This window comes from Salvia hispanica, chromosome 3 (genome assembly GCF_029641045.1).
Source record: "Salvia hispanica isolate PSC_SH4W2 chromosome 3, Shi_PSC_v1, whole genome shotgun sequence".
NCBI classification, from domain to species: domain Eukaryota; kingdom Viridiplantae; phylum Streptophyta; class Magnoliopsida; order Lamiales; family Lamiaceae; genus Salvia; species Salvia hispanica.
The window spans coordinates 48,995,873-49,009,457 of NC_142694.1; the positions used below are offsets into that span (position 1 = coordinate 48,995,873).

General features: G+C 36.2%; 2 protein-coding genes and 1 pseudogene across 3 annotated transcripts; 1 reads left to right on the forward strand and 2 right to left on the reverse strand.

The window, feature by feature from the left end:
• The first annotated feature begins 1,167 nt into the window (after nucleotides 1-1,167).
• Nucleotides 1,168-4,071, forward strand: LOC125212845 (putative protein phosphatase 2C 38; annotated as a pseudogene). Its single transcript, XR_016136611.1, has 5 exons — nucleotides 1,168-1,331; nucleotides 1,585-2,097; nucleotides 2,696-3,063; nucleotides 3,268-3,504; nucleotides 3,578-4,071. The product of XR_016136611.1 is annotated as a putative protein phosphatase 2C 38 (transcript).
• On the reverse strand, nucleotides 4,014-7,558 carry LOC125212846 (CDP-diacylglycerol--glycerol-3-phosphate 3-phosphatidyltransferase 2-like). The gene is made up of 7 exons (XM_048113121.2): nucleotides 7,005-7,558; nucleotides 6,501-6,598; nucleotides 6,353-6,403; nucleotides 5,906-6,019; nucleotides 4,964-5,020; nucleotides 4,770-4,855; nucleotides 4,014-4,657 (listed from the first exon to the last, which is right to left on the reverse strand). The coding sequence occupies exons 1-7, from the start codon at nucleotides 7,429-7,431 to the stop codon at nucleotides 4,534-4,536; spliced, it is 957 nt and encodes a 318-aa protein (XP_047969078.2). The 5' UTR covers nucleotides 7,432-7,558; the 3' UTR covers nucleotides 4,014-4,533.
• A 1,921-nt stretch (nucleotides 7,559-9,479) lies between these two features.
• LOC125212847 (protein TONNEAU 1a-like) lies at nucleotides 9,480-12,823 on the reverse strand. The gene is made up of 8 exons (XM_048113122.2): nucleotides 12,509-12,823; nucleotides 11,728-11,860; nucleotides 11,167-11,255; nucleotides 10,959-11,081; nucleotides 10,613-10,746; nucleotides 10,493-10,518; nucleotides 10,259-10,415; nucleotides 9,480-9,803 (listed from the first exon to the last, which is right to left on the reverse strand). Exons 1-8 carry the CDS (start codon nucleotides 12,593-12,595, stop codon nucleotides 9,767-9,769), a joined length of 786 nt encoding a protein of 261 aa, XP_047969079.1. The 5' UTR covers nucleotides 12,596-12,823; the 3' UTR covers nucleotides 9,480-9,766.
• Nucleotides 12,824-13,585: the final 762 nt, after the last annotated feature.

A 13,585-nucleotide genomic window follows, 5' to 3' on the forward strand; every position in this document is an offset into this window, starting at 1 on the left:
ATTTTGATGGATGAAACATGTTAAATATAGGTAGAACGTCATTTATGATCATTTCGATCTATCCATTAAAAATAGTTTATTTTTATTTTTCAAAAACTTTTTCATCACGCGTTAAATTACTAGTTATGCAGATTCAACTATCACAAACATTCGTTTTCAAAGTTTTTATGTAAGTTGTTTTTCTTAAAATATCGAATTGACGAATATGGGTATTGTGCTAAAATGTAAAGATAGAGCATTATAATTGAAATGAGAAGTGCATCCAAATCCATGCTCTTTCGCAAGAGCATGGATGTAGGCCCGGACCCACATTTATTCATTTTTTAATCCATATTCTTTCGCAAGAGCACAACACTCACATCCATGCTCTTCCGCAAGAGCATGCTCAAAGGTCCCACCATTCTATTATTCAATTTAAATATTTCAAATACTAAAAACATTTTCACAATATTAAAATGCATTTAAAATACCCGAAATACTATTATAAATTACTGCAAAATTTAAAATTACATAATTAAAATCTTAAAAATTACAAAATTAAATTCATAATTAAAAAATTGAAGTACGAATGAAGATAATTTGATGTAAAGAATGGATGATCAATGTAGGTATTTGTAGATGATTTTGGGATAATTTTTTTTTTAATCAAAAAAAATTGAAAAAAAGGGCTATATTTTTGGGAATCCGTAAATATATTTTTTTCTTTTTTCCGAATTACTTTTGATCTTTTATGATTTTTTTAAAAAATAATTAATTTAACGGAATAAAAACGAACCTTCGGCACGGCGGTGCTCGATGCATCAAGCATGGACGTGCCATCGTCAAGAGCACAGCGGAGAGCAGGAGCTCGCCGCGCCGTCGGCACGGTGCCTGCTCAATGTATCATGCACCAATGCAGGTGCTCTAAGATGACTATTTTATTTTCGTGATAACGAAAGACAATGGAAGAACTGAATATTTCAAATATTATAACTACTAATTTTTGGTAAATTAAAAAAGAACATATTCGTTAATCGTTAGTAATGATTTACTCCAGTAATAAGGAAAGAGATTGAAAGAAAATGGAAGAAGTGAATAGTAAATTAAGCGTACTAAACTTTTTGGTAAATTAAATAATCATAAGAAAAGAGATGAGAAAAACTTGCCTAAAAGAAAGGTGCGTTCTTGGTCAAATTCAGAATCCTCTAACCCCTCCATCTATGAAAAATAAATTCCCTATAAATTCATATAAATTGACAAATGAAAATCCCCAAAAACCCAACCCAGAAACCGGCCAGCAAACAGCCCACAGGAATTTGATCATACACGATCAATTCTACTCCTAATTTATTGTATGTATCTTCGTCTGCTCTCCATGTCTCTTGATCTATCCTTTCTGGCATTATTTATCAATATATGTTAAAAAGATGCAATTTTTAGCCCCTCTTTTTTGGAATTTCAATATTTTGTTGAGCTAGCTTTTGATTGTTGGTTCTATTTTTCGATCTTTTAACTCTACTCTTTTAATTTGTGAGTTAGTTTAGTTTGTTTGCAATGTATTAATGGTGTTTGTTTATTTACTTAGTTAATTTTGGCATAATACAGATTGATGGTGCTTACATTTGTCTGCATTCGGAAATTGTGAAATTGGATTTGATAATAAGGGTTGAGGTTGGGGGCAGAATTCATAAGTATATCTGAATTTTGCACATAAAATAAAGTTATATTGGGGCTAAGAGTTGGTCTGGTGAAGAGAAGAGTGATAAATTGTGCTTATGAGTAAAATGGGGACAAATTCATGGAGAAAGTATGTTTCCCCTTGTTGGCGGCCCTCGGTGGAGAGCCGAGCAGTGAATTGCAACACTAGAGGGGGCAATCCTAGTGGTTGTGTGGACGGGTTGTGGTGGTACAAAGATATAGCTCAACATATACACGGGGAATTTTCAATGGCGGTTATCCAAGCAAACAATGTGTTGGAAGATCAATGCCAAGTAGAGTCGGGGCCGCTGAGCTCTATGGAGGCTGGCCCTCGTGGGACATTTGTTGGAATCTACGACGGGCATGCTGGCCCTGAAGCTTCCCGGTTTATAAACAGCCATCTATTCAAAAATATTAAGAGTATGCACATCTGCGTTCTTTGTTGCTATTATGGTCTTACCATGTGTTGCGTTTAGCGTTGTTCGTATGTTTGTGGTTGTGCTGTTTGATATGTTAGACTTCTAGTTGATGTTTCTTTATTTTACAGTGAAAGTGTTTTCGATAAAGTTTTGCACTTCTGGTAATATTCTGCTCTTTAGGTCGATCACACTAATGCTAATCCGACGAAAAATTCATGAAAAATGTGGAGTACTATGTTCAATAAGTGCCTTAATGCGATTTAGATTCTTTCTTAACATCATGTTGGGATAATATTTTTCGAATATTGTGTGTGTACATGTTGCTTATGTCGGTCTTTACATGTAATTTAGATAAATGCAGTTCCTATATGAACTCTATCCATGTACTTTTTTTTGTTTTGGTAAAAAAATTTAAGTAATTCCAATCTGGAAATGTCATCTAAGCTTCAAATGATTTATGATGAGATATAAGCCACTTGATCTATTGTTTTATTGTTTTTTGGAAGAGTTGTTGATCTATTGTTTGAAGTCCCTTACACGAGTTGATCGAAAACTTGCTAAAACTCGTTGTTTACTCACTTTCCAGCTGTCTGATGCAGGATTTACGTTAGAGAGTCAAGAAATGTCTGCGGATGTTATAAAAAGTGCTTATTTAGCAACGGAAGATCAATTTCTTTCTATGGTAAAGAAGCAATGGGAAATCAAACCACAACTCGCGTCTGTGGGTTCGTGTTGTTTAGTAGGCATAGTATGCAACGGGATGATATACACTGCAAATGCTGGAGATTCCAGGGTGGTGTTGGCAAGACTAGAAAAGTCTGGTAAAGAGGTCAAAGCCGTCCAATTATCAGACGAACACAACGCCAGTTTTGAATCTGTTCGGGAGGAGTTGCACTCGTTGCACCCCGAAGATCCGAACATCGTTGTTTTGAAGCACAATGTTTGGCGAGTGAAGGGTCTCATTCAGGTAAAAATATTGTTTTAAAGAAAAAGACTAAAACAATGGGGATTCTTTTGCAAGACGGTATATGCTTCCCTAACTATATCACAAAATCGTGCAAAAATCTAACTACGAACCATTTGAGGAGGACGTCATCAATTGTTTTCATTCCTTTTCTTTGCAATAATATGCTTCCCTAACTGTGTGTTTCCTCTCCTTGTTCCATCCCAGATTTCGAGATCAATAGGTGATGCCTACTTGAAGAAAGCAGAATTCAACAAACTGCCTTTGTTACCGAAGTTCAGAATTTCAGACCCTATCGAGAAGCCAATCCTGTTGGCCGAGCCATCGATACAAGTTCAGAAACTTCAACACGAAGACCAGTTTCTTATATATGCCTCGGATGGTCTATGGGAACACCTTAGCAATCAAGAGGCAGTCGACCTTGTCAACCACTCTCCGCGCCATGTACGGTTTCTAAACTTTCAAAAATTACTCGTTTTTCTTCCTCACGTAAAATCACACTATACACCCATTACAGGGTGTTGCCAAGAAGCTAGTAACAGCCGCCCTCCAGGAGGCTGCATTGAAGAGAGAGGTGAGATATTCAGACCTGGAAAGGATCGACAGGGGAGTGAGGAGACATTTCCACGACGACATCACTGTAATAGTCGTCTTCCTTGACTCCCATTTGATCAGCCGTAGCTCGTTTCAGGGGCCGATTCTCTCAATAAAAGGAGGCGGGTAGCACCCGGAGAAGCCAACACATAGACTAGATTGGTATAAACATGTTTTGTTCTTGATTAGTTTCATCGAAACTGAAAAGGAAAAGGGGAGATACTTGTTCAGATGTACAGAGCTGCCTTTGGGCATCTCACAACAGTTGATATATGTTAATGATTATGCCAGGAAGATGCAGAGGGACTCATGTTCTTTAAATTTTCTTGCTCACTGGCATATGAAACACACCAATTGACTGGAAAATAAAAACAGAAGGAATTATTGATGATGAAATGTGATAAATTCAGTGCTGTATCTCTGCATTTGTTCCATAATAGTGCCACTGAGTATAATATAGATAAACAGCATCATGACTATGCTTCATGATTTTATGATACCATCTATCTATATAGTACATTTGATAACAAATAATACTAGCCTAAATCAGGTACCAAGCTGCTAAAGCAGTGACTTTTAACAAAAATAAAGAAGACTGCCTCAGCAACACATGGAATGTCATCTACTGTTGTTCGCTTGTTACATTGGTGACGAGGGGTCACTAGAGTGACGGGCATTATTTCATCTACTATATTTTTTGGATAATTGGAACACAGCTCCTGGGATAGAACTCAGTTGATGCTAAAGAATCTCAAATGGAGAGCTGCACTTGCTCACCCATATTTAGAACAATCTCTTCTTTTTACGGGTGGGGATGTCTTTGCTCCTCCATTCTTCGTTATAGTTACTACGAACCATGATAAAAATTGATACGCCAAGTTACTGGCTAAGAAGCACTTTCCATATCTTACTCATGTACACAACCAGTGACCATAAGGCAAGCCATGCTGAAATATATAGCAACACAACCCCAGAATAAGCAAAGGTTTGGGCTCCGATGATGCTGCATGAATAGGAAAACGGCATACCAGTTTCAGAAAACAATAATGTGTGTATATATCGGACTTCAATTGAAAAAAAGCTGGATAATATGAAGGAAAAGAAGAAAACTGAACCTGGCATCTCTGGCAGCCAAGAGGATGGTTAATGCACTCATCTGTGTGGCAGTTTTCCACTTCCCCAAATTATTGACTGCAACAGCCTAGAAAGTAAAGTAATAAATTTGGATGAGTTCTTCGATTCCATTATTCACCAGTTTGTAATATTAATTTTAATTATGAATTTACAATTCAAGGCCATTGGTTCAAACCTCAAGAAGCTTTTTGTCCTGAGCAGCAGCCCATTCCCTGACAGCGGACATAGTAATCTACATGTAGACATAACAAATATGTAAATGCTAGAACTAAACCAAATTGAAACATGGCCATGTATCAAGCTTTAAATATAAGGATCTACAGTGCAAAATTAGAGGTGAAGAAATTCAAGAAAATAAGATTTCCAACCGATGAAAAGAAATAACTTTCCCCCAAAGTCAAAATGAGCTATCCAAGTCTATTAATGATATCTAAATACAAAAGAATGAAGTTGAATTTTTTTCTTGTTTGTATGCTCTATGTGCATTTCAAGCTGGTAGCTGATTGTTTCTCCCATATGAAGATTATAAAAGAGTTATGATATTGTTTTAAATCATATCTATCAATTCTAATATAAGCTCAATTGCAAATTGGTGCGAGAAGAGATTCAGAAAGTGTCATCCACTGCTTTTCTCCCATACGAAGATTAAATATGTCTTATGATATTGTTCTAAAGTATCAGTGTGTGGAGAGATTCAAGAAGTATCATCCACCTCTTTCTTCTCTTAGGAGGCACAACTTACAATTTTCAGAGTTGCAGGGGATAAAAAATAACCATGTATCATTTCCCTATTTATAAGAGAATTAACTCATTGTTCCTTGCAACTGTACCAAACATCATGGATTAGAAGGATAAAAAACTTAAATTTCCGACTGTTTCCCCTATCTCCCTTCACTTCCTCTTCTAGGCACAATGCATATCTTTAACAGATAGAGAGAGAGGGGTTGAAATATTGTTGATGTAAAAGCTTTGATATCAATATTCAATACAATATATAAACGTACTTATTTCAATGGCAGATGCACCAGTAGCTAAGCATAAAAATTTTATCTTGTGTATGGATATGCCTGAAAAGGCACAAATTTGTTTCTGTGAGAAGAAAGTGTTAAGCTCTTACCTCTCTGCCAATTACAGCAATAGCAGGTATAGTTAACAGCCATGGTGCATGCTCTAACCCACCAGCTTCAAGAGGTCGGGTACACAACAAGATCAGTGTGGCAGCAACCATAAGCTGCATTCATTTTACGAAGAAAGAAGATGAACATGTAGCAGTCTTCATGTATTTCAACATAAGTCATGCAACAGTTGGTCCCATAAAATAAATAGAGGACAATACTTCTACAGCAAGATGTATGTATCTCCATAGGTTAAAAAAGTGGGCCCCTTGTGTTCAAATTTTGAATTAAGTGTACCCTTGGGAAAAACACCTGGGTTTTCCTCTGAAAAATGTAACCCAATTTTGTCATATTGGAAGATATTTTCTGATCCAAATTTATTTACATAATCAATGTATTTAGTGAGACTTGTTTTTCTGCCGAGTGAGTACAATTGCTCTAAGTGTTACCTTATCTGCCACTGGATCTAAAAATGCACCAAACGGAGTTCCCAAATCCATCTGTCGAACAAAATATCATCAGAAATAAAGAAAAAAATGAAAATAAAGATAAGCATGACAAGATAATTCAAAGAAGCTGAGTCTAGACAGACCGCACCTTTCGAGCAAGGTATCCATCAAGCCAATCTGTAAAGGCTGCAGCAATGAAAATCCCAGTTGTAACAGCAGGTCCCCACCAGCTCTCAACATAAAATGCTACACCATTGAAAGTAGAGTGTCAATCTCATGACTTCCATAAACACACTAACACAGCGAACTGAAACCATAAAATAGATAGAATGCACACTCAAACCAATCACTAAAATCACCTAAAACTGATTATGCATTTCCAAGGAAAAATTACAGCTCAATTAACAATTCCAATAGACTGTGTAGTCATCCATTAGATGATGATGTTATATTATACCACAATCTTATTATTCAATAGAAGACACGAACCTTCAATCAGAAATACGGTATCAGGATACAACAAATTGTGCAAAAGAAGCAAATAATACATTGTGCACAATTGCATGATTCGAGATAAAATCAAACCATACCACATAAACATCCTAAAATAAACACATGGAAGCACAATTTACGATGCGCAATCGATACATACTGCCTACAAGGAGCGGCACCGCGGCGACGCGTCCAATCGTCAATATCGTAGGCAATGTGAGCAGCTTCGCCGGTGGTTTTCCGGTTAGCTTCTGCGTGGGCGGAGACACGTCGGATTGGCTCTCGGCCTTGCCATTGTTGGTGACGCACATTTCGGAACCGAAATTAGTATCCGAATTGCAAAACAGCTTTTTATCTACTTCTCCGCTTCGAGAATCCGATGCGAATCGGTGATGTTCCCGGCCACTCCGCGAAGCGATTCTACGGCGTGGCGGAGGAGAGAATGCGGTCGTCCTGCGCCACCAACCGGTGGAGTTAGATGCCGTCGATTGGCCGGTAGTGGTGGCGGAGGATGAGGGGGCGAGAAATGTGAAGGGTTGGTGTGGGCGTAGGATAATGGAATTGGTGAATTTGAGAGCGCAAGGCATAGTATGGTGCGGAGTTAAATTGTCTCAGGAAGCTCAAGATAGCGAGGGAGGCGTACGATAGCAGTGGGGAAGATCGGAATTTCGCAATCTTACCGAATCGATCGATTTTCCCTGTGCGATAAATAAGTGACCTATATTTTCCACACACGTATTTCATGTGGGAGTTTTAGTGTCACGTGTCAATAGAGATTTGCAGGCTAATCGGCCTCGGATTTAAATTACAATCTTAACCCTTAACGTTCAGTGTTGGATTTGCCAAGCGGGCTAATCGGGCTACACTTAAAATTAGCAAATGATAGATTATAAATGCATGAGGTTATGATCGGTTTAAAATCAACATGATCGGTTATGAATTCATTGTCCCACATCGTTTGTATGAACAAACATAGACTAAATGGACTATCTCTCTTAATATGATAATCTTTTAGGCTGAATTATTTGTTTAATGGAAATCTCTTAAATTGGGAATAAGAGAATGCCATGGTTTAGGTAGACTATTGCTAGACTGAGTGAATTTTTCTCTTTCTCATATATTGTTTCTACTTTTTGTATCCCTTTCAAAGATTTTAATGAGGGTAGAACAAGAACAGAAAGTGACAGAAGATGCCCACATGTTTACCGAGCAAGACGCTGCTGCTACAGTGCTGCAGCTTTGGTCATCTTCATGAGTTTCTAAGGAACGAATCTAGTACCATAATCAATGCCTTTTTTTTGAGGGAATTTACAAACCTCTTGACGGTGAATCTAGTACCATAGACATCATTACCATTGGAAATATATGTTCCAAGTTGTGGATTGTCAAAAGTTGAGGTTTTTGTTTTGACTTAGGTAGGGGATGAGTTGAACATTGATTTGTACACTTGCATCAGCATCAAGATCCTCAATTAATTCAAGCCATATGAAATCAATGTGGCTTATAGGTTAATAAATTTTACTAATTTCTTATTATTTTTTTTAGAATAATAGTAATATCTAATGTACGTTTAAATAGAGATTAAAATATTACTCACTCCATCCAAGCCTAAGCGAGACGTTTTATTTTTGCATGTGTTTTGGAAAAATGATACTAATAAATAGTTAAAGTGAAAAGAAAATAAAGTAAGAGAGAATAATGTCGAAGAGAGTCTCTCTACATTATTCTCTCTCTTATTTTACTTTTTCTCCACTTAACTATTTATTAGTATCTTTTTCCAAAACACATGCGAAAATAAAACGTCTCACTTAGCATAGGACGGAGGGGGGAGTGTTATATTGCTAACTCATAACTTAATAGCTAACTACAACTAAATAATAGCCATTAGATATTCAAATTAAGGTCTTAGATCATCAATCCCTAAATGTTAATACGAAAAACGTCAATAATGCCATATGATTAATTCCAAAAAATATCAATAGAGGTATTAATGTCAATTAACTACATGTTTAGTTATAACTAACTTTTAAAAGAAATCCCAAAACTTTAAATTCATATAACATATATCAAATTAAAGATAATTTTATAAGGATTCCAACGATATCCTATATGCATATGTTCCGACGTCAAAATTTGAAAAAAAATTCAAAATTTTTTAATTTTTTCGTACAACAGAAATGTCAACATACTATATAAAATATGTTAATATAATACATGTAGAATGTCAATATAAGCAATAGGTTAACATTCTTAAAGCATTGTGTTGACATTCTCAAAGCGTTGTGTTTATATTTTCGAAACATTATATTGACATTTTCATCCAAAACCCTAATTTGAAGTTTTTTTTTCATTTTTTTTATTTTACTAATAAAAATGAAAAGTACACGTGGCAAATTGTAGACCACACGATTTCTAAAATTATATGGCCTTAAATTAGTTATAGTTAGTAATTAAATGATGAGTTAGCAATTGATCACTTCCCGGATGGAGGGAGTATCTTGGTTAATGAATTTTATACGTTAAACTTATTTGATAGGGTGTGTGATAAAAATGAAATTTGACTTTATGTTTATTATTTAACTATAATAGTAAAAAAGACTATTTTTGTGCTTGATAGGTGAGTAGATATGTCATATGAACAACTTAGAAATAAACCATACATTAGCTTAAACAATAATCAGTAGCGTATTGATACAATCGGCACACCCTACAGGATTATAATCCTGAAACTAACAACTTTAAACACGAAAATGAACAAGAAAAAAAATGAATAGGAAGAAAAAAGACTGGGATTAAGCAGTTATATGATCACAAAATACAAAAACACATATTGATCTTAGATAAAATCACTTGGTACATTGTTGGAGCAGCAAAAATCACCTGCAGACTATGTCAAAGATCAAGCAGTTATATGCGGTTTACTCAGCTGGTATCCTCAGACATTCCATCACCAGCATGCCTGTCCCCAAATTATTGAATCAAGATATCAATCCCATATTCCATAGAGATAATAAAACAATAACACACAACAAAAAAATAAACCCAATATGTTTATTCACAATCTTGGACAAGAGGGCTCTATTGTATGTGCGCCCATCCATATCCTTTAGAATACTTCTCAGATGTGCCACTTTATTTTACTTCATCCTTCCCAATTTGAAGGCCAAATTCTCCCGGATATGAAGACCCAGGGTTCAGAAAATGGTATTTGCATACAAGGGTACATGTTTACAATGAATGAGTTTTCTTATGTTGTAACTGGAAGATTCCACTTTCCACTTACGAGAGATTATTAAACACTAGCAGGGTCATTACAAAGTATATTGTAGAACCAAAATTTTTGAATTATGATTCACGGATCTCTAGCATGGTGTAAAGAACCATAAGGTCAATGTTCAGATTTCAGAAACAAACCTCCATGAGCTGGTTAAATTACGAGCTTTTCTATCCAACTGCAGATTTTCCAGTGCAGCTGAAGCCCGGCCTACATCTTCTGGAAGTTCATCATTATCATATCTCCAACTGTATTCGTCTTTCCTATAGCCAGATGTAGATGACCCAGCTCGACGATCTGATAGTCGGACAGTTAGAAGGTACATCACATTAAATGGTTCTGCAAAACCAAATTTAGATGCTTTAGCTACTTACCAGATGGTTGTGAAGCAGGAAGAGGCCTGAAATGAGCACAGCATAAAGTAGATGATATGATGGGAAGCTTCAAATCAAGTTATAGAAAGTTGGCAGTGAAATGAATTATTGACAACAAACCTTCCTAATGGAGGTACACCGCCAGCAAGAGATGACGGTGAAGTCCTTCTCATGTTTCTAGGATCAATGTTTGATAGAGAGTCGGCATCTGGAATAGTTGATCTCCTGCTGCTCCCTCTTCCTTGGGATAAATTCTGCAACATCATGCATTAAAATTGAGAGGGAAAGCTAACAATTCCTCAGAAACATATCTATGAATTCAGATTCTTTACAATCAGCAAAGCTCATTAGTGTTATTTGTTCAACCCAGCAAGCTAAACACATTAAGCAAGCAAATAGAACCATTTGTAGAATTGCCAATTTGCTTATGTAATAAATTATTAATTATAGGACTGGACTCACATACCTCGTACTTTAAGAACCCCTCAAGTACGTCCAAAAGCAAAGGCCCACTGTCACCATTACGATTAAGGTCATATCCATTTTTGCTGCTAAAGTCTCTTAATTCCGATTTCCATGAATCCTTTGGCTGAAACAGAAGGGAAGTAAAGAACTCTGTACAGATAAAGCTCACACCGCAAGAATATTACAAGGAAAACATGTCAAAAAAGTACCAAATTGCACTCTGGCAAGTAAACTTTCAAGGTATGGTTTAGTTGAGCCCAATCTAGATATTCACATATCAATGCAGTTAGAAGTCTTCCTGCAATTACAAGATGATACAATATTAATATCATGAAGATCATAACAGAACTAGAAATAACAAATGCATCTGTGTGAAAGTTAATGTCCCTCCTGAAACTTTTCAACCCTGTTGGAATATATGATTTACTTAATGTTTAATGCAAAAGAAGTGTCCTTATGAGAACCATAGTCCAGAATAAATGTCCCTCCTGAAACTTTAAACCCTGTTGGAACATATGATTTACTTAATGTTCAATGTAAACGAAGAGTCCTTATGAGAACCATAGTCCTGAATAAAGTCTGCACATTTGAGGTCATCGAGTTTTTTTTATAACAGTCTGACTCAATCTCCAGGTAACGTAAACATAAGTTCACCAAATGGGAGGACTTTGCTTATAGATTTCTATTTCAAAGTACATAACTGCAACCTAATGAAATGAGATGTAAATACATAACAACATTGGGCAAGAGGACATTTTTATGGTAAGTACCAGAAGGAGAGTTGTGGAGCTGCTTTGCACGATCATTGCAACTACCCAGAAGAGCAGGAGGCAGTCCATCATCTTTCTCTATAACTCTATCCTCTTCTTCTATCGCTTCAAATACACTAGCTCTCAATTCAGCCTAATAAACCAGAACATATAGAACTCTCAGCATTTAAGATGATAGGCGCACAAAGGAACATCTATAAAATGTAGTAGTGCATGCAGTAATCAGGATCACATATAAAGAGGTGTAGATAGTCTGATGAGCTTCACAGCTTCACTTCTTACTTAACTCTGAGTGACACTATGAATCTTTGCAAAACTAATTATGCAATGCTCATAATAGAATAACTAATGTGTAATGTATCATTTTTCAAACCAAATTCTCATGTAAATTAAGACAATAATTCAAGTCCAACCATCAACACAAAAAAAAGGTCGCAAAGCCTAAGACCTCTTACTAGAAATCTAATAATAATCCAAATGCGCTATATATCTCAGCAAATACTACCATTACATGCAATTAAAATCCCATTCCTTTACCTTTACCTAACCATTCAAAGCTGAATATAACAATATACGCATGGAATCGAGTAAACTTAAATTCTGAACAAATTCCCCCACCGTGAAAACTCCCCAATTCCCTAAAAATGACAATCTGCCTTGATAATTCACTCAAAATCACCAGATCGCCCGAGCAATTTGAATCCCAAACACGCGAACTAAAAAAGAGGGAGCGATATGAATCAGAAAAGAAGATAAACAATAAGAGAGTGGCAATGCTCACACGGATCTTGGCGAGAACGCCTTTCTTCTCGAGAGTGCGTGTAACAAGGGTTTTCAAATCCATCATTTCTCGCGTGTAATCGTCCATTTCTCCCCCAATTCTTGGGCCCCGTCGTGCTCAGCTCAAAAATTGAAGGATCTCGTTATTCTTCAAGCTTCTTCGGTTTCGATTTTGCAGAATTTGGAGCTAAGTGGTGAAGATAAGAGTGTTTGTTTTCCCAAATTATGAAATTTTGTATATTCAAGTTTGGTGAAATTTCACTATTGGTTGCTAATCGTGGAAATTCACACTCATAACGAAGCAACAACTGCGACTTCTGCAGGTAATGCATAAAAGCGTGCCAAAGGGCAGTGGAGAGGATATGCGACTCATGGTGTAGCTTCTATTTAATTTACTCCCTTCGTCCCACAATAGGAGGGAGTCACATTCGGTATGTGCACGGGTTTTAAGAAATACTCTCTTCGTCCACGAAAATTTGTCCCAGTTTTTCATTTCCGTCCGTCCCCCAAAATTTGTCCCATTTCACTTTTACCATTTTTGGTAGTGGACCTCATATTCTACTAACTCATTCCTACTCACATTTATTATAAAACTAATACTTTAAAAGTAGGAAAAGAATAGGAGATTAGACTAGTTAGTGGAATATAAGGTACACTTAATTGAGTTAGTAGAATGTGAGACGTATTTATTATTAATGGTAAAAGATGAAATGTGACTCATATTATGGGAATGACCGAAATGAAAAAATATGACTCTTATTATGGGACGAAGGGAATAGACCGTATTGCAAATACAACTTTAAAATAAAACAGATGTAGATAATACTCAAATCAATATTGCAAGCTCCTTACATGTTCGTTTGTTGCAATCAAGGTCCCCACAAAATTAAGGCTTTGCCATCTACTAGTGAGAGTATGTCAATATGAAGGATCAAGAAATACATTCGAGCTCTGAATTTTGTTTTTATTTGCAGCTTAATGATAGATACTATGTCAATATGAAGGATCGGCGAAAATTATTTTGCCAGAGATTGATGGCATGATACATTATCTTAGCCCGCGGTGGTGATTTCATGCA